At 37.3% G+C, this 21,875-nt stretch overlaps 1 protein-coding gene across 1 annotated transcript; it reads right to left on the reverse strand.

Moving 5' to 3' along the window:
* Nucleotides 1–607: 607 nt before the first annotated feature.
* On the reverse strand, nucleotides 608–7,436 carry LOC133802347 (protein STICHEL-like 3). Its single transcript, XM_062240645.1, has 7 exons — nucleotides 7,120–7,436; nucleotides 4,320–6,682; nucleotides 3,859–4,078; nucleotides 2,941–3,489; nucleotides 1,631–2,216; nucleotides 1,401–1,464; nucleotides 608–900 (listed from the first exon to the last, which is right to left on the reverse strand). The coding sequence occupies exons 2-7, from the start codon at nucleotides 6,384–6,386 to the stop codon at nucleotides 808–810; spliced, it is 3,579 nt and encodes a 1,192-aa protein (XP_062096629.1). The 5' UTR covers nucleotides 6,387–6,682; nucleotides 7,120–7,436; the 3' UTR covers nucleotides 608–807.
* Nucleotides 7,437–21,875: the final 14,439 nt, after the last annotated feature.

The following is a 21,875-nucleotide window of genomic DNA, read 5'->3' on the forward strand; positions in this document are numbered from 1 at the left end:
GCTTGGTAGGATTTCATACCAGCCCCGTTGAAATTATATACCATAGCTTTGCTTCTTTTGAGAATATTGTTGTGACTTGTAAAGCTTTCTTGGGCCAAAAATAAATGATGGCTCAAATGTAGTTTCACATGAAGCCAAGATTTGGTATCATCATGTTTTTTTAATTAAGTTTTCTGTAAAAGTAAAAGTATTTATCTTGTTTGACTCAAAGCTCAAATGTAAATATATAAATATTGTTGGCTTTCGGTCTAAATGGATTGCCCAATTTAAGATAAGGACAAAGCTTGATTAGTTAGTTTATTAGAGTTAATATTATTAGAAACAGAAGTTAGTTCATTAAAGTTAGTTTATTCCACTCCTTTCACTAAAGGATAACATGTGATTTTTATACACTGTTGGCTTTTACTCAACAAGCATAGAAAATCTCTAAGACCACAAGTAGAGTAGCTATGTCATGGAGCCAAAAAATCCCTAAGGATTGCTCAATGGAAGATAATTTCTTATGCAAAAGCCTCCAACATGAAGATTTTCGCCTGTGATAATGAAATGACATAGCTTGGGAAGAATTAAGGTTAAATTTGATTTATATGGAACCAAGGCCTAAGGATTTGTATCTTTTCTTTTTTATAATAAAAGAATAGTGAAAATTGAGAACAATATTAACCTGTCCTCTACATTTTTCTCTTCAATGTAACCTGAATTTTATTCATAATAAATTGGATTTGACAGATAAATTTAAATGGCTAAATACAAGTAATACAGATGAGGTTGTACAAACCCTTCAAAGCTAGCCCCAAAAAAATTATGTTACCTTGATGATTTTGTAGACAGACACTTTCCACAAGAGACGAACTTCAATAGTGAGTGAGGTTTTCTTGCTCTGATTTTCAAGCGTGAAAGCTGCAGATGAACAAACTTGTGAGTAACTACTTCGAGCGGCATAGAATAAGACAGCCTTAACAACCTATTTGCTAATTTGAAATCCTTATTAATGTCATTATACAACAATGATAAGTGATAATCAATAAATTTAGATTGTTCAGGAAGAAAAAAAAGTCAGTCAAGTCTAATGCCAAATGAAATACGTGGATAACCAGAAATCAATAAACCAGATGAACATCACCAAAGAGGTCAATAACCAGATGCAAAACTTGCATACTCTTATATATTCTAGTATATCCAACTAATGAGGTAATAAATTGGCATACACATGTACATAAGTTTTCAGCTCTTTAATGGGTTGGTCTTGAAGAAAATGATTCGACAAGATAATCAAGGTCAGAGTTAGTGGTTGTTTAATGTCAGACTTAGGCTAAACCTACGGCCTTCACCTGTTTCCCACACACAGATTAATAAAATCAAGGCAAGTTCATTGTAAGATTACAGTAATCATGCTTTACCTTCCGGCGAGTTACATTAGATGCTTTCCAGCAAAACAAACTTCTCGATCGAGGTTCCAGTCTCCTGCACATAAATTAAAGCCAAGCTCAAACAAAAGGAAATAATGAGCAACAACATTTAAGCACTCTTGGATGGCATAGGAATAGAGGCCTCTCTCTTTATTTGCTGACTTCAATGTCCTTGAAGATTTGTAGATGAAGTGAGAAGGATAGCTAATAGAATAACTCACAAATTTTCCTGTTCCAGCTTTTCAGCAATCGAGACTGCTTTGCGTGTTGACCACCCATTGCGTTGGGAACATCCCTCTGCTTGTTGAATTACATGTGCAAGAGATACTTTACTCCTAACTATGCTCTGACACTGACCTTTTTCCCCAACCTTCCGCTTATCTGCAACTGAATCAACACCTGATTTCTGTTGGGATGTTGTTGCTTCTCCTCCCATTGCACTTTTTAAACAACCTCTTATACCAGATTCTTCATGGTTATTAGCATGCTCATCACCCCTGGTTTCCCTCGGAGTAGCAGCTATTTCAACAATTTCACTCTTCCCCGTCTCACATGTTTTGGAAGGCAAAGCCTGAGCTTCACCACTGATTCCATTCATATCTCTAATCTGAGACAAGCCATCCATAGAAGCTGGCAACATAAGAGGCGTATGCACCCCCGCTTTGGAGTATTTCCTTGATTCACATCTAATTTCAATTGTGACCGGGGATCCCAAAACTGACTCAAATGCCTGTAATATGTGGCCTCGAAATTTCTCAGCAGTAGATTTAGTCAGATGCGAACTGAATATTAGCTGCACAGTAGGAGCTGCAAGGCAGGACATCATAAAAGTACTTTGACGTATAAGAAAACTGTAACTTAATAGATATAACCACAAAATTTGAAAGGAAGTGATTCCTGATAAACAGAAGAGCATGATTATGTTGTTCTGGGGTTAAGAAGATGCTACTCATTTCATCAGTACAATTTAGATGCTACTCATTTCATCAGTACAATTTAGATATTCTAAGCATAACTTAAGAAAAACAAAGAAAGGAAAAAGATGATGCTGGTTAGACACCTAAGGTCACCCAAATGTAGGATATGACAGTTGTATTAGCATACAACTGTACTAACAAAAAACCAATCTTATTACTATCAATAAAGCAAAGGAGCTGCTGTATGCTCATCAAGAGACCAACGCAGCTCTTTTTTTGGTAATTCACATGCATTATTTAGAGACAAACCAAAATTGAGAAGAATGTATTTGGTAAGAAACTCAGTTGAGTTTTTATTATAGGAAAACCCATTTAAGTTTGGTTCAAAGAAGGCTATCCAGGTCATATTTTATGTATTCAGGAAAACCCCATTTTATGTATCCACTGATCATTAGTTTCCAGAAAAGTTTGGTTGGAATGACAAAAAAACTAACCTAACAAGAAAAATTGGTGGATATACGGAGAATATATGCATGTCTTTATGTATCTATACGTCATACTGGGGTATAAAAGGCACCTATAAATGAGTGTTATGAAGACTAATTGTTTTGTACCTGCACCGAAACTAACAGACATCAGCTTTCCTTCTTGGTACAAGAACTCTTTAACACCAACATACTGAATGTTGTCAAGCACCTCCAACCAAATTTCTTCAATTTTACGGCTTTTTCCAGAAACTTTCCTCCCACTTACTCTTATTGTATCAGCAGGACGTGTCGATGTCTGTTGGGGGGCCGTAGAACTACCATTATGTCTTTTCCTATCTAAAGTAGCATCATTCATCAGACTATTGCTATGTAAACCAGAAGTTCCAGCTTGTCGAACACTTGTTGACAAACCTCTCTGGCTATTCAGCAAATGATCTTGCTCACCTGCTTTCCTAACTACATTTCTTCCACACACATTATTAAGGGGCAAGGGACTATGGTTAAAACTAGTGTCTCCTGAAGAAGAACTAGGCAACATATATTGTTGATCAGGAGCAAGCTGGAGTAGTGCAGCTGTTAGCCATGTCAGTTTGTCATTTGAAGTTCTTAACTGTTTTTCAGCTTCAGACAGAGTTTTGAGAGCTTGACGTAGCTTTTCCATATCTTCTTTGGATACTGTAATCATCAAATTTAGACATAAAATGCTTAAAATCATGATAATTTGATGGAACCATTAATGAAAAATTTGATGTGTATGCTAAATAAATCTGCACAAGGATATTTGACCGATCGCACATAACTAAAACCAGTCAATTGCTCTCAAAACAATGAAGCTTATTATTATTTTTCCTTTTCTCTTTTCCCTGTCATTTTGTTGAAAAAATATATGAGATAGCCTACCTATACTTAGAATTGTGAGGAGAACTAAAGAACAATGATTTTATTATATAAGCATTACAACTAAAAAATCCAGATAGTTAGGGCTTAATGATGACTGTAAAAAGTCATCGTAAATTAATAAAATGAATAAACTTTTGGACTCACGTGGGTGGCGACGAAAGAATTTCCTTCTCGGCCTCTCTCTTGTACAATCATAACTGCCAGCAAGTATATCTGTAATAATTGTTGCTAGTTGTGACATCAGGCCTAATGGCTCAACTCCCGTTTCCATTATGACTCTCAAATTCTTAACAGTGTTAACCGTGTCTGCAGATAATGCTAAATCAAGAAGATCAACCAATTTCTCATCAGAGATGAGCCCAACCTGGAAAATATACCATTGATTTTCAGCATGTGAATTTCCAAAGGGCAAAGGCATCAAAAGACAGTAAATAAGGTGCTTGCAATAGATAACAAATAGCATATCCATAATCCACCAAGGAACATAATTCCTCATTATTTTCAAACCATCAATTTTTTCAAGATAAAAATGTATTAAGAAAAAAAAACACAATAAGACATTGAAAAGTATAGTATTAATAATCACAGAGAAAGAAACACCATACCAGCTCCTGAACCAGGGGAACAGATATTTTCTGACCAAGCAAACTCAGTTGCTCAAGAGTCATCTCAGCATCTCTTAATGAACCATCTGATCTTGATGCAATAAGTTTTAGTGCATCCATATCAATTTCTAAATCTTCTTTGTTTGAGATCCACTGCAAAGTATAGATGATATCTGCATCTTTTAGCTTTGGGAAAAAGAACTTTTGGCATCTAGATATGATTATATGAGGCAAAACATCAAGGCTTGAACAGACCAGAACAAAAACCACTCTTCTAGGTGCACGATCAATAACCTTTGATATAGCACTCCAACATTCAGGGGACAATGTGTCGCAATCATCAAATATGAACACTCTATAATGTGATGGCAGCTGAGAGATAATCATATTGTCAAGTAGATCCATAATACGCTCAAAGTCAAAATTACTTACAGGGCCAACTTCTCTTATATTTTTACTCTTTTCCGTATCATGCGCTATGCAAGAATTGCAAAATCCACAAGGTTTATGATGTTCCAGAGACAGACAATTTAAAGCTCTAGCAAATACACGAGCACAGGAGGTTTTCCCCGTCCCATGAGGACCATAAAAAACATATAACAATCCTACTTTCCTTCTCATGACAGCATTTGAAAGAGCTTGAGCTACTAAATTCTGTCCAACAAGATCTCTGAAGGTTCTTGGCATGTACTTTTGTGTCAGGTTTTGATGCCTACTGCGGCAGCGCTTTCCTAACTTTCGTTGATCACCCGATCTAGCTTCAGAAGCTAGGTCAGAATCAAGATCATGCTTAAATAAATTTTCAGCATAAATACCAAGTTCCCCAGAATAGCGACGCGCCCAATCAGCATTTTCAGTGCTCTGCTGTGATCCAGAAGCATCAACCAACAAAGGCAGTGCCTCAGCATTAGATTTAGAAGAAGAGCTAGAGTATTCAGATGCTACAGGCATGTCAGAAACATCCCTCCCGTGGCCACTTGGACCTCCTTTCCTTAATCTTGAATCAGACAAACCACAAGATAAACTTCTTCCAGCCATGTCAAGGATTGTTTTGCCTCTATTATGAATTCTTGACCAATTCCAAGGGATTCCACACCCATTTCTAGGAGCCTTTGAGATATTTTGTTCGTCATACTCATCCTCTCCTTCGACATTATACTTGGAGCGTACTGAACCTTGGGCTAGAGTATTAGAAGCTATAGACAACTCATTCTGAGCATTGATATCTCTGGAACCTGCAGCAGCCCGACGTCTTCTTGCCCCTCGAAATTTCCGCCTTTTCACCCTATTCAATCCACTGCAGTAACCCCGGATGCTTTCTTCTGCTTCCTGAAGAGCTTTCTCCTGTCGAGTCTGTCTTCCACGTAAATGAATGTTAGAAGAAGCTACACCATCACTATCCATCTTAATATCGTTTAACTGCTCCGAAAGGGATTTTGCCTGAGCCCCTTGGATATGCTTCCCCTTCTGTCTAACTTTCCTACTTTTAGATGCAGAATTTCCTGAAACAACATCATTAGAAATGTCCTTACTATCTTGATCTACTGGAGGCTCCTCCTCATCACCCACAATATCTATCCTATTACTCTTCCGACTAGACTCCTCCCTCCTTGTTCTTCGACCATCCCTAACTCCACTCTTACTACTACGTTCGCTGATTGCTGCCATCAAATCATTTACCCCAGCAATCTCACCAGGAGCAACTTTTGATGTCAGCAAGCTTGCAAATGGTGGAGAATTACCCGAAGGCCTCTTACTTCGACACTCAACGCCTATAGACCTTCGGCCCTCCCTAACCAATCCAACAGTTTCTCCTTTCATAGGATGCTGGTCGACAATTGAAGGTGAATGCCACGAGGGAGGACTGGCAGAAGGGTCCCTGAGAGATCGTGACCTCTGAAGGACAATGAGGTCCCTTATAAGCGACCTGTCTGTCAGAATGGGGCTTTGCTTATGCATATGGTTCTTCAAGTGAATACAATTTGTCAAATGGATGTGGTTGCGTAGATGACCACCAATGTCACCATTAGCATCCTTAAGAATTCTATCTCGAACAGCTCTGGTCATGATCAGAACAGTTTATGTGTCCAATAGCAGAATCTCTTGTGGTATAAGGAAAGGAATCAAAATGTATCGCATCTTTTTTATTGCAAAGCGACCTCAAATCTTTAGAAGTTATGGCCTTACTTTACCAATAAATTTCCTCAATCCCCAGAAATTACATCCCCACTAATTTTTCTTGCAGAACTCAATATAACGCCAAACTCCACCAATCATTAAAGCAAGCGGTTTCACATTATGAGACCCCATTTTCAGTGATACCGCCATAGACACGAGCAATTTGTTTTATTCACAAGATAACCCTTCAAAAAGGAGAAGAAAGAAACAAAAACAAAATGAATATGTCATAATCCATGGTTTATCCATAAAAAATAAAAATAAAAAATCGGTTGAAAGAATAAAATTAGACACAGCATACCAAATAACAAAGTTTTTAATAGTTGCACTCAAATGCTATTCAACGTTAACTCGATTTTAGCTCAACATGCAAAACCATAAGGAACCAATGGACAGAAGGAACAAAATAAAAGAAAACCCATCTTTTCGAAACCTCAGAAGTACGCAAAAATCCAATCTTTTTTGCTTTAGAAACCTAAAAAGTTCAAGTTTTTCTTTCATTCTTTCTATTTTTGACAAAATGAGGTTAGAATTTAATAGAAAGAAGATGATATGTAACATCCCAAAAAAGGCAGAGACTTAAACAGAGAAGATGGCAAGAAAAGAAGGGCAGTAGAATAACCTGAAATCAGAAAAGGCAAAATGACCCGTTCCGATCATTAAACCCCAGATCTCAAACCGAGCTTCACATGCACTTCACGAGCTTCCCTTCCAGAGAAAACGATACTCCAAGAGAGAAAGAGAAAGAGAGAGCTCAGCTGACAGAGTAGTAGAGAAGAAAAGAGTAAAGAGAGGGAGAGAGAGAGTGAGATCTGTAAAAGACAGCTTCACAGTCACAGACCACCTCTGAGTACAAAGCTCGCCAATAAAGCGGTGTGTCCGTTTGTTTGAGCATGCACTCCACATACTATCCTATATTTTATTATTCTTCTTCTTTTCTTTTTGTTATTAAAATATTAAAAATAAAATCAATAATAATAAAAACTTGTTCTTGAGACTTGACTTGTTAATAATAATAGTTATAGAACTCGTTGTACGAAAAGATAAAATAAATCTTTATTTAAAAATAAATAAAAATTTGAAAAATGGTGGGGACCAACGGCTACATGCCCGTTCCGTTGAAATGGCCGGTTTCTTCTTTTTGTTCCAGTTGTACACACACACTCATACCCTTTTTTAATAAACCAGACCAAAAATGGAAGAAAACTCCTTTTTTTTCTCTTTTTTTTTTTATTATTTTTAGTTTTAACTTAGTTCACTATGACTCTTCCAGGTTAACTCATTTCTTGTATACTTGAACAAGTTTTGCAAAATATATTATTATTATAATATGTTCCAGCTGGAATTTTTTTATAATAATTCGTAACCAAAGTTAGTAGTGGTTACATCAATGTCGTTCATTTTGTTCGTTGACATAAAATAAGATTAGAAGTAATTCAAAGATTAATTAAAAAGTTAGATTTTGGAATTCTAGTAGAGAGGATATTATTATTATTATTATTAAAGTTTGGACGTTGAAGATTGAGAGATAGATAGAGCATTGTTCTTAAATATAATATTCATATTGATATAGAGATAGATATATTAATAAAGTTGGTTGTGTATAAGAGCTTGGCAATTATGTTGGAAGGAGCACGTACATAAGCATACAATTTAGTTATTATGTTTTATAATCTGAATAAATAGTATTTTTGGCCTTTGAATTATGACAATTATATGATTATGCCTTTTGAAAAATAATTTGCGATGTTATGCACGATGCTAAAATATGAGACTTTTATTAAATTTTGTCATTAAGAATAAAAAAATCATTTTAAAATATTAAGAAAATAAATAATACTAAAAATTTCAAATTAAATAAATTTTCAAATACTCAAAAATTAAAAATCTAACTAATAACAAATATTTTTTTTATTTTTTCTTTTCTTTTACAATATAAAATAAATATATATTAAGATAAAAATTAAAAATAAATTCTAAAACAAAGTTTGTTCCCTTTCATCATCATCCTCTTAAATTAAAAGTTTGTTTTAGCATGTTGTCCATATTTTTCACCTTGAACACTTGGCATTGTCAAGTGGGCCTCATAGGTCCTCAAGAGAGGTCAAGGCCCATCGAATAATGAGCAGCCAGGGGCCCGGAGGCCCAGACCCATCTTAGGTTCAACGACTGGCGAATAATCGTATAATAAGGGGCTTGGACCTGAGACATAGACCTGAACTAACTTCCTGGACTCACCTAATCTCCACTGTTCGGGGTTTAAATCATTGTGGTAGATGGTCCATCCCAAGGGACGAATCCCACCATGTGGGATCCGGATGAAGTTTTCGGTTTCATTCTCTCGATCCAACTCACTACCAGGATCTTTCATTCAATCCGTCATCGCTAGCTGATGTCCATCTTAGTAGAAGAACCCAGACCTTGGTAAATGACCCCGAGCCTGAGTAAACGAACCTGAACCTCGATAAATGAACCCGGGCCATGCGTCCGAGTAGACCAAGGCCAGTTCTTCATGCAGCTGACGTGTCCCCGAGAAATCCAGCAATTGGTCTACCTAACTAACCTACAGAAAGGGATACGCACGGAACATACGATGTTCCTAGGGAACGGTACTGCCATTACTTTGACAGATCTTGTCCCTAGAATCCCCCTGGTAGCCCACGCAAATCAGACTGTACTAACATACAAATGGCAGCTGTAAGGCTCTACTACGCTTAAGCCGACCCAGTGGGCCTAGATTAACAACCTGTAATCATGTTACATTCTTGTATTATAGCTCCGTTAGAGAGCACTTATGATTATATCCATATTGGGCCCAGATTAGTCTGGCCCAAGCTACATGACCACCTATAAATAGGGTCATTTGTGCATTGTAGCAGGGATCTGATTTTTCTATGTATGCATAAACGCTATTGAACTTGCAGAAAACCTCCATTATTAAACTCTCTAAAGCTTAATACTAGTGACTCGTGGACTAAGGCTCATTAACGCCCCAACTACTTAAAAACAGTGATCTTGTTCATTTCTTTGTTTTTCCTTCTAGCTCTTATTTCTCAATAAATTTGTAGTTTTCGAAAAACTCGATAAACATAGCCTTCATCATTCGTCATCCTCTTTAATTAAATGTTTTTTCTTTGATTTAGTATTTATTTTAAATTTTCATTCCAAAAAGATTTATTTTATATTGTAAAAGAAAAGAAAAAGTAAAACTAAAAAATTGTTATTTGTTATTAATTAAATTTTTAATTTTTAAGGATTTAATTATTATTTTAAGAAAAAAATTATTTTTTTTTAATAAAAGAGGTATTATTTGGTAGTGGTCAAAGTTCCTGAAGGCAAAAATGTTAATTATTCTACATATGACATTATCATATCAACAGACAAAATGTCACATCATCAATCTGTTAGTCACCTATGACAAAATCTAACATAATTATCATATTTCAATAACGTGCATAGTTCGGGGAGAATTTTTAACATCGCAAATCATTCGGGAGGCACGATTATATAGTATTTATAGTTCAGGGGGCAAAAATGTTATTTTTTCTTATAATTTTATTATTGAGAATTAAATATGTGTAATAATTTAGCGGGAAACATATATAATATGCACGAAACTAATAAAATTATATTATTAATTTTATTAAAATATTGAAATTGTCAAAAGTATACATAAATTTTTTTTTTAATGTAAAACGGCGCATGATAAAAATTATAATAGCTACGTGATTTTAAAAAATTATGTTGTTTTTTAATGAAAGATGAGAGCAAAGTCAAATTACTGTGACATGTTTATCTGTTTGTTGAAAAAATAATCACTATATAATAATGTTTTTTGTCATCCTTAATTTTTTAATTTTAAAATAATAGTAATAACTATTCAATGTTAAATCTAAGAAGGGTTCTTTTGTTTGGAAGACTATTTTATGGGGAAAGAAGTTGTTTGATGCTGGTTCTATTTGGAGAGTTAGAAACGGTATGAATATTAGAGTATGTGAAGACGGGTGGGTTCCAATGCCGTCAAACTTTTTTTTTTGTCACCTAACCTTTTAGGTGACGGAAGTACGGTTTCTCAACTCAGATCTGACTCGGGGGATTGGGATTTGGAGCTCATTCGTGGTCTTTTTGCTCCTGATGAGGCTGCGGCAATTCTTTCTATTCCTTGGCCATCTACTCCGACTCGGGATAGATTAATCTGGGGTTATGAAACTTCTGGTCTTTATTCTGTCAAAAGTGGTTATTGGCTTGCTATTCGCAAACTGGGCGCAGGTCGTGCATCCTCCTCAGTAGGGTTTTCGAGGTGGTGGAAAAAAGTTTGGTCTCTCAATCTTCCTCCGAAGGTAAAGATATTCGCTTGGCAGATCTCTTCTAATTGGATTCCCACCAAATGCAACCTCACTAAGCACCGCTTATTGACAGACGAGATATGTCCTATTTGTGATTCTCAGTTAGAAACTACTCATCATGCCTTATGGGGTTGCTCTTCTCTTGCTGACTGTCGTAAACTTAGTGACATCTCTTTGGGAGACCCTCTTGCTGTTTGTCACGATTTCTATGATTTTATTCATCAGTTTCTGGATCCTTTTCCAATTGCTTCCTTAGAGCTGATCTTGGTAATTATGTGGAGAATTTGGTTTAGGAGAAACAAAAAGGTGCATAATGATAAAATGATTTATTCAGATATTGTTGTTTCATGGGGTCGTGACTTCCTTGCTGACTATCAGAGATTAGATAAACCTCTTGATAATTCTCACTCGTTGGGGAACTCAGCATCCACGCTCATGGGCTCTTCTAGGTTGGCATGGGTGCCGCCTACTAGGGGGATTGTTAAGATCAATGTCAATGCTGCTCTTGATGTTACTAATGGAAGATGTGGGTTGGGTATGGTGGCTTGTGACTCCACCGGCAATGTTATAGTTTTTGCTGTTTTGCACATTATGGGTACTTTCTCTCCTGAAATAGCGGAAGCTTTAGCTTTAAAACATGTTGCTAACTAATGTCGTTTATTGGGTTTCCAAAATGTGTGGTTTGAATCTGATTGTTTGAATGTTGTTTTGAAGTTTAATAACCAGGTTCCTTTGGCTTCTTCTCTGGGGTTAGTCTTAGCAGATTTTAGACTCAGTTTTTCAGCTTTTCACTCAGCTAGTCTTTCTTTCTGTGCTAGAACTATTAATACTGTTGCCCATTCCTTAGCTAAATATGCCTTGTCGGAAGTTATTAGTAAGGTTTGGTGGCCTGGTTACCCTTCTTGTATCCATGATCTCATTTTATATGAGAAGAATTAATTTAATCAGTCTCCCTTTCACCTTTTCTTTAAGCTCATTGCTTGAAAGGTGATTCTTGGGGTTTTTCTCCAAAAAAAAAAAAAAAAAAACTATTCAATGTTCCCTCCTCCTCCCTAGACTTCCTGCTTAAATATGGTAAAACTTTTAAAAAAAGAAAAAACTATATTAAAAAAATATATAATAACAAAAATTCTTGTTTTTGCTTCTAAATAATTAATGGAATATACCATTAAAATTAAATTAAAAATAAATATTTATCAATTATATTAATATAAGTTCAAATATTATAAAATATCATTATTATAATAATATTTAATATAAAACTACATATATAATAATTATATTAATATAAATTCAAATTCAAGGATTATAAAAATATCAGACTAGATATTTAATAATTATATTATTATAAATTTAAATATTATAAAATATATTTTTTTGGTGAATAAGATCATTGTATTGCTCAAATCAATATCATGTACAAGTTCCAACTTATGACTCTAATCTCTGCAAATCCCCATGAGTCCTATCATCTATACATCAAATTATATATCTTTACAAATGGAATTAAACTAATCTCTATCTATACTCTGTCTTAATCGGCATTACAGTGTAAATCCTAAGTCCAATATCTCTTTGAATCGCCTGTACCGTATGAGTTGTAGGCCAAATTTTATGAGACCATAGCATATCATTCCTCACTCTCCAAATGTGATATACCAAGGTAGCAACAATAGCTATCATAATGCTCTTTTGAACTTTGCTCAAGCGCTTTGCTTTGGTAATCCACTGAAGCAATTTGTCATATTCCTCTGTTTGAGCTTTCCAACCCAACCACTTCTTCTTTTGCAAAAAGACAAGTCTTGCTATATGTACACTGAAAAAATAAATCCTGAATGTCTTCATTATACTCACCACACAATAAACATGATTGATCCATATGTGGGTTGTAGTTGCATATATACACTCGAGTACGAAGCTTCTGAAGCATCACTAGCCATAAAATGAATCGGTGCTTAGGAATGATAAGTCTCTCCCAAACAATATTCCCCCAATGTACTTTGAGTGGGTGAGCAAACAGAATTTCATGTCCTGTTTTGATACTGTATTTCATGGCTGAAAGTAGTAGGCCAAATCCATTTTTGCTTTAAAGAGTTCCTTAACAATCACTAATTTTTTCCAATACCAGCCGCAGTCCGAGTGTGATTTATACTCCCACCAATTTGATTTTCTCAAATAGACACTGTGAATCCATTTGACCCACAAATTATCTTTTTTAGAAGCAATGGCCCATACATACTTCCCTATAGCTGCAATATTCCAGTCAATAACCTTCTTGAATCCCAATCCTCCAACTACCTTGGGAAGACAAATGTTATTCCAAGCTACGAGACAAGCCCCCGAGTGATCAACCATTCCTTTCCAAAGAAATGCTCTGCAGATGGCTTCAATATCCCTCAATAATTTCTTCAGTAAGATCATGATCTGTGCCCAATAAGAGTGAATAGAAAGTAGTACAACATTTATTAGTGTAACTCTTCTCATATATGATAACTTCCTGGAACTCCATTGTCGAATCTTAAGCACCATTTTCTCTAAAATAATCCCACATTCAGCAGAAGATATTTTTTTTTTGAACATATTGAATACCAAGATATCGAAAAGGTAAATAACTTCTAGTGAATCCTGAAACTTCCAGCACCCTACTTACCTTAGCCTCCACCATACCACTACAATATATAGCAGATTTGGTTTCATTGGGCATTAAACCAGATGTCCTTGAGAACAATTTAAGGCCCCTAAGCATCAATAGAATGGACATATAATCTCCATGACAAAATAATTAGCGATCGTCCGCAAAACATAAGTGATTTAATCTCAGTTGAGTACATTTGTCATGATACTTGTAACCAGATAAGGAGCCTACTTTAACCATGATTCTATACATGTATTCCATACCCAACACAAATAGTAGTGGAGACATTGGATCCCCTTGTCTCAATCCCCTTTTAGCTGCAAAGAACCCATGCATAGAACCATTAATCATTAATGAAAATCTCGGTGTTCTAACACAAATCATAATAAGCTGGATAATCTTCTGTGAGAATTTAAAAACAACAAGCATCTCCTCAATGAAATCCCATTCAATCGTATCATATGCTTTCCTCAAATCCAACTTGATCATACAACTCGACTTGCATCGTTTCCTTCCATAATGATGAACTAAGTCTTGCAAATCATAATGTTATGTGATATATACCTCCCATGAACAAATCCCCCCTGGTTCTCCGCAATCAAATCAGGAAGAATTCTTCTCAGTCTTGAACATATCATTTTTTATGCTACTTTATACAGAACATTACAGCAGGCAATAGGTCAGAAATCACTTACTTTATCCGGACATTTAGTCTTTGGAATGAGGGTGATGGATGTTGCGTTAATCTCTTTAAGAAGCTTGCCCGTGGTTAAGAAATCTAAGACAGTAGAACTGACCTCATAACCTACCAAATCCCAATTGTCTTGATAAAAAAAAACTGCTATAGCCATCTGGTTCAGGTGCCTTCATACCTGGAATGGAGAAAATAGCATTTGTAACTTCCTGAGATGTAAAGTTTTCTAGTAGCAGTCTAGTTTGTGCCTTAGAGATGACCGGTCCTAAATCCACTATGGCCTGTGAAACTTTCCTCCTGTGTTGCATATGTGTCCCCAACAAGCCTTGATAATACTCTAAAAAATCTCTTTGAACTCCAGTTATTGTGTCTACCCAACAACTATCTTCAGTTTTAATAAACAAAACTCGATTCTGAATTCTTCTAGCTTTCAAGGAAGCATGAAAAATAGAAGTATTTTCATCTCCATTAAGCACCCAGTTCGCTTTGGCTTTCTGCGCTAAAAACATAATGTAAGCTTTATGTAGCCTAGTAAATTCTTCTCTAGCCAATTGCTCCTGCCTTATGAGAGTATCATTGAGAGGCTCTTGTGCAATCTTCCCTGAATCTCCATCAGATGATGTTTTGCTTGAGCTTCTGCCTTTTGAATATCATGATATCCTTCTCTATTTATGCCCAAAAAAATATGTTTCAGTTGCTTTAATTTCGTAACTAGCTTAAACATCTCAGTACCCGAAGCTAATGCATTCCAACTAGTTCGGACGTTGCTCTCATACAATGAAGCTTCCTTCCACATTCTAAAATATCTGAAAGGCTTCTTCCCCAGGCTCACTTCCAAATAAAAGGAGACAAGAATGGGACTGTGATCAAAAGTGCCTTCAGGAAGAAACACTGCCTCTGAATTCGGGTAAGTATCTGTCCATCTCGAGTTAACCATAGCTCTATCTATCTTAGAATGCTGCTTATTAATCCACGTATAGAAACACCCTAAAAACTTCAGATCTTCCATTTGGCAAGTGACCATGCAATCTCGAAAGCTTAAGGAAGGTTTCTTATTATTCTTCTTACCAATTCTTTTATTCTGATGTAAAATCTCATTGAAGTCCCCCATAACTATCCAGGCCTCATCAATACATGATGCCAACCCCTGAATATCATTCCACAACCGTTCCCTAGTCTTCTCATCACTAAAACCATACACGAATGTGATGAAAAATCTTCCTGTCTTTTGTGAAGCTTGAGCAAAATAATGGATAAACAGACTAGTACAAACTCTAATATCAAGAGCATACATAGTTGGATTCCAAGCCACAATTATTCTACCTTTATCTAGCCAAGGACTGTTATTAGTAAAACACCAACCAGAAAATCAACTAGAGTAAAGAGATCCCATATTTTTATTCTTCACCTTTGTTTCAAGAAGACTAACCAGCCCAACTTCCTTTGTGTTGATTAATTGCTTAATCTCTCGATGCTTAAGTTGGCTGTTAATCCTCTTACATTCCAACATAGTATCTTATCCATGACCACTAGAGGGATCTCCCCCCCTCTCCTCCAGTGTTTTGCCTGTATGTTCCCTCTTCCTCTTGCTCCTCTGTCAGTATAGAATATTGATTTGTCACTGTAGTTGGATCTACAGAAACCACTTGCAACTTTGTCCCCTTTCTCACTTTCTGAAAACCTTCCTCATCCACTACTGGTTGCACCAAGGTCTGCTTAGTCACCAGTTTCTTGGGAATCCATGTTTGCTTACTTTGGGTTTTCTTCCTACATATCTAAGCCTCATGTCCTATCCCAGAACAAAATTGACATACTATTGGAGTCCATTCATATTCCACTTGCAATTCGATTTCCTGATCAAATTCATTCATGAACCTAATTTTTGTTGGAAATTCCTGATCCATACTGACCTCAATAAGGATTCGAGGATAATAGAGTCTGTCCCTGTGTTTGGTGATGTTATCCATTTGTATTGGTCTCCCTATCTGCCCCACGATCTTGAAGAGAGATCTCTCACCCCCAATACTTGATATCTAATCCTCCCAGTTGAATCCAGATGGGGACTATAGTAATGTCCTCCTTAGTGAAATCATCGACCGAGTTCCATGGTTTCATAACCAGTGGCTTCTTGCCAAAAAACAAATAACCACCATCAAGAACTCTATCACAGAATTCCAGATTATGAAATCGGATGATGAAAACACCTCTCGAAAGCACTCCAACTTTATCCACATTTCCTTTCCATAATCTCCTCACAAACCCATCCAAAATATTGACCGGAAGGTTAGCTCCCACTACATAACAAACAATGGAAGGTTGCCAGTAACTAATCTCCTCAGCAATATCCTCTAGTTCTATCTTGATTCCAATTTTTCTACCCTGGTTCAGAGGAGTGGCTAATCCATTTGATGTCCTCCTCATCAAACTCCAAATGAGGTTCGTCCTCAGCCACATTTGGGGGAGGAGGCTGGGATGATGCAGTGGCAGCAACCTATCCGGTCTTCTTGGTAGTTTTTGCCATCAGATTCTTTCACAATCTCTCAATGAAAGCACCAGAATGTTGACCCTCATTTTGGTCAACGACACGGAGTCAAATAAACGACAGGAAATTAGTATGATGCTTGACAAAACAATCTAATGGAAAGTAAAGGAAACAAGGAATTATAGTGGTTCGACCCCAGTGATTGGTAATGACCTACGTCCACTTGATACTATTATTAATATTGAGCTTCAAAGGTGTGATCAAAGAACTAGGGTTCCTGAGTTTCACAGACCTTAGAAGGAGAAAACAATACAAACGATGGATAATAGTAATGCAATTCGGAAAAAGATCAAAAGATCCCCCCTTGAGCTATTTCTTGTATATTTATAGGCTCAAGGAGGGTTACATGAGTCAATTAATCATATATTTCCTTAATAAACAGATATTCAGGTTATAATGAAGAGATATTCTCAGATATCATTACAGCTGTAATAATTTACACATAAATAAACGGAGTATACGACCAGGCTGGTCGTATATAAAACTTGAACTCCGCATATGGAAATATCTCTAGTCGATAGGCGAGCAGCATCTCTGCCACGTGTTGGCCACGTGTCAAAAATTCTTCCCACGTCATCAACAACAGTTTTTTGGATAAATAGTATGCATGTTTAGATGTATTAATTGGGCAATTTTCCTAATTTGGCCCGTTATGGGTATATTTGGCATATTTGTGGTATGTGTGTGGTACACATTATTATATGGTTATGTTTGGGTTACTCAACACAAGACGATCCTAGGGAGAAATTTAGTGGGAAAGTCAAAACGGGACCCAGATTTGACTCAGGGTGAGTCAAGAGGTATATTGGGTATTTAACACATTACCGGGATATTGGGTAATGGGAATGATTATTTAATGATAGGGAGTTAGTGAGATCAGGGAGAAATTCTGGGAATTTTGACTATTTTACCCCGGGGCATTTTTGGGAGGTTACTGAAGCTCGAAGTAACCTGTCACAATTATAAAAGAACGTTCAGAACGTTCTTTCTCTCTCCCGTTCCCTTTTCGACACCTGTTTGCATTTTCGAAGGAAACTTGAGTTTTAGGACTCGGATTTAAGCAAGGATTGAGGCATAGGGATTCTAGGGAAGATTAGAAGATTATTAGCCGGAGGATTTAATTGGGAAATGACTCAATCAGAGGTAATTCAAGTTTTAAGTTTTCGAGTTTTTAAGCTTTGATTGGATTTTACGTTTTGATGAGTTTTTGGATGGATTAAGACTTGAGTTTCCATGGTTTTGGGAAATTAGGATGTTTGGGAACTTTTATTTTGGGATTTGGATATGTTTGGATATTTTTTTGGAGGATTTTAAATGGGAAAAATCGTAGAAAATGGCTGGGTTCGTGGTCAAGTCGCGACCTTGTTCTAGGAAGTCGTGACCTGAGTGAACCCAGAACCAGGGGAGTATACCTGGGGGGCGTGTCGCGACTCAAGAGGGGCCAAGTCACGGCCTGCACCCTGAAGCCCAGGCAAAGGCTCTTTGTTAGGGAGGCAAGTGGTGACCCTCAGGGCCAAGTGGCGACCCGCCTGTGTAGTTTTTCCCATATTTGGTTTATAGTCGTGGGAACTTAACTCTAAGGGCTTGGGATTGATCATACTACCTAGTTTGGTAGGATTCGACGTCCCGGAGGCTAGGACTTGGTCCAGAAGTATTTATTTACTCATTTTTATGGGATTTTATATTATGGTTGTGACTAGGTGATCACTGGGGGCTTGGAAACAAGATCGTGCTTGAGGGTTGTTTATTGGTAACCTGTGCTTGGACCAAATGTAAGAAAACTGCACCCAGTATGTGATGCATGTGATACATGTGATTATGGCACGACATAAATGTGAAATATGGAACTGATCAGAGCTTGAGTCTCTGTAAATGTGCAGGATTATGATTACGTTTGTGATCGTTGAGTAAGCATGTCGAATGCCTTATATTTGGATATTTGACATATGATATATGCCTAGTTGCATTGCTTACTTGTGAGTGGCATTGACTTATCAGTCAAAAACGACAATGGTGTTTAGTACTAGTTGTGAAGCTCTGACTTATTAGTCATGATCGGCAATAGTACTGAGCACTAGTAGTATGGTTTTGGCTTATGAGTCAAGAGCAGCATTAGCGTGTTTAACGCAGAGCCGAAATGATTAGATCTAATCAACATGAGCATTAAATTCTTGACCGACCCATTGGTCGAAGAAAACTAAAGCACTTGGCTAGTCTAAGGTTAGTTACTCAGAGCCAGGGCTAAAAGGGCTCAGGTGACTGGAAAGTCACATGGCTTAGAGCATAGGTCCCCAGAGATCGGCTCATTAGTCATCTATTCAGGGTGCAAAGCCCCAGAGATAGACTCATTAGTCATCTATTTAGGGTGCAGATCCCCAGAGATAGACTCATTAGTCATCTATTCAGGGCGTAGATCCCCAGAGATAGACTCATTAGTCATCTATTTAGGGTGCAGGACCCCAGATTGACTTGACAGTCATCTACACAGGGCGCAGGACCCCATAATCATTTATTTGGACTTGCCTGCATGCATGAATAGGTTTATTACTGCTAGGCATGCTTATTATGATTTGATGACATGTTATTATTTGCTTATTAGCATGTGTTTGAGTTTTCTTGCTGAGCCTCGGCTCACGAGTGGTATGTGGTGCAGATAAAGGTAAAAGAAAGCTGGACCATCCTTGAGTTGGAGAGCTTAGGTGACGATTTGTACATATGCGGCTGCTCGACCACCATGACCGAGGGTTTAAAGAGGAACTAGGGTTAAACCCTGTTGACCCTTGATTTGGCCAACGACACAGAGTCAAAATAACGACAGGAAATGAGATGAAAACAAGAAAAGAATCAAATGGAAAGCAAATAACACAAACGATTTATAGTGGTTCGTCCCCAATTGGATGGTAATGACCTACGCCCACTTAGTGTTCTTATCGATATTGAATCCCAATATTGTGATCAATGAAATAGGGTTCACGAGTTTCACAAGCCTTGAGAGGATTACAATCTCGGTGGATAATCACACTATGTTATTCTCTTTGAATACAAAGATCAAAAGTTCAAAAGTCAAAAGTCCCTCCCTTGAGCCCTCTTCTTCTTATTTATAGGCTCAAGGGGGGTTACATGGGCCAATGGGCCTTAATTACAATTAAGATCAGCGTATCAAGGCAATAAAAGGAAACATAATAAATGTAATTATTACAAGATTTGCGTATCCAAAAGGAAATAAATGCAAGTATGCGACCAGACTGGTCGTACCCAATCGCAAGACTTGACGAATCAATAATTATCTGGTCGATAGTCTAACAGGATCCCTTCACTCGAAACCGCCATGTGCCAACCACGTGTAAGAAAATCTTGCCACGTCATCAGGAGCCATTTTTGGGTAAACATTTGCCCCCCAAGTTTATTTTACTGTGACCAGCATAAAGTAAACTTAGGTGACTGATCCTTCGTATGCCCCACCAAATCTGTCAGAACCGTCCATGCCTTCTCGAAAAAGGCAACTAATCATGTTTTTTCAGTTTCCCAAAAGTGGTATGACGACTATTGCACTTACCCATGCCTTGTAAAGTTACCCCTCATGATTACCTTGGTAACTGCTCCTCGATTATTATAAATAACCCCTCAGAATCATTTTTCACTTTTTACGTTTTACCTTATCCTTAAGAACACCGAAGAACAAGGCGTAAAAAACCCAGAAGCTCAGACAATCTTTAACGATCCACGAAGTTCCTGCCCAGCCAAAATGACTTAGTGTCTCAGAAATTTACTCCAACCTCTATCCAAGTAAGTTTCTCAATCCTTTTAGTTGTTGAGATGCCATGCAATATCTATCTTTCCTTCATTTTAGATTCTGAGTTCTTGAATGTTTTTTACTGTTCTTGAAAAATTTGTTTTGGGGTAAATGGGTATGTTGATCTGAGTTTAATATGGTAGGAAAATAACACTTTGCAAGGGTTAGGAATCAGTTTGGTAGTTAGGATTATTGATTTAGGGCATAAAATCGAAGTAAAAATTCGATTTTTAAGCCTGTAGAAAAACTGGGTTTTTCCCGCCCCTTCAGAGTCGAAAAGTTTTTCCTGGAAAACTTTTCACTTTTGCTTTTTAATCCATTTTCCAAACTGTTCGCATAGAATGTAGTGTTTTTGTTAGAATGTTGTTGGTCATATAAAATCTTAACTTTTATACACGAGCAACGTAATTCCAACTTTATACACTTCTTGGTCTTTTGGGTCGTGGATTCTCATCTCCCCTTCTCTGTTTGTGGATTTTCATGCACGATTCGTGGGGAGGTGAGGGGCCGATCGATGACGACTTACTCGCCCAATTGTTTGAAGATTAGGATCAGCCATCGCTACTTATTCTGGAGATTCCCTTTTCCCATACACCATCTAATAGACCTTTAACCAATCCATTAAACATGGGGCGAGTAAAATCTACCGCCCAGAAAAAGAAACCAACCAACCCACCTACAAATCATCCTGCTCCTCGGGCTAAAATTCCTTCGACCAGCGGTCGAGCCGAAAACACTCACCCAGAAATCCAAACAAAGGCCCAACCTCGGGACGCCCTTCGACCAGATTTCGAATTGTATGTTGCTCCTCCTACCAACATTACTGCTAGGATGCTAACCAATTACCTCAAGAAGTACGGACTTCCTGGGGTAACTTTATTCGAACCCACCAATGACCAGCAGGCAAACCTGCCTGGTGGCGCCTTCAGCACCTGGTCGAGATACCACATTGAGGCAGGAGCAATCTTGCCTCTCCATCCTTTTTTCCAGGGAGTGACCAATTATTTTGGGGTCGCTCCCTTTCAAATAACCCCCAACGGGTATAGAATGCTTTATGCTCTCTATATCCTTTATAGACATAAAAAGTGGCCTGTTCCCATGCCACATGAGATCAATTACCTGTTTGATCTCAAGTCCAACCCCAACCAAAACAACATGGGGTTTTTTCATTTCTGTCACCAGGAATTGACTCGCATTTTCCTGAGTGAGACTACCTACAAGTCCAATGTAGGAAAGTACTTCCAGGAGTACTTTTTAACCATAGATCTGGTTGCCAACAACTTGACCTTCACTGAAGGAGGTAAATTCTTTATTCACTGGTCGCCTAGATTCCTTTAGTTTTCCCAAGCGTTTATTAGAATTTTTATG

This window comes from Humulus lupulus, chromosome 9, assembly GCF_963169125.1.
Source record: "Humulus lupulus chromosome 9, drHumLupu1.1, whole genome shotgun sequence".
Classification (NCBI taxonomy): Eukaryota; Viridiplantae; Streptophyta; class Magnoliopsida; order Rosales; family Cannabaceae; genus Humulus; species Humulus lupulus.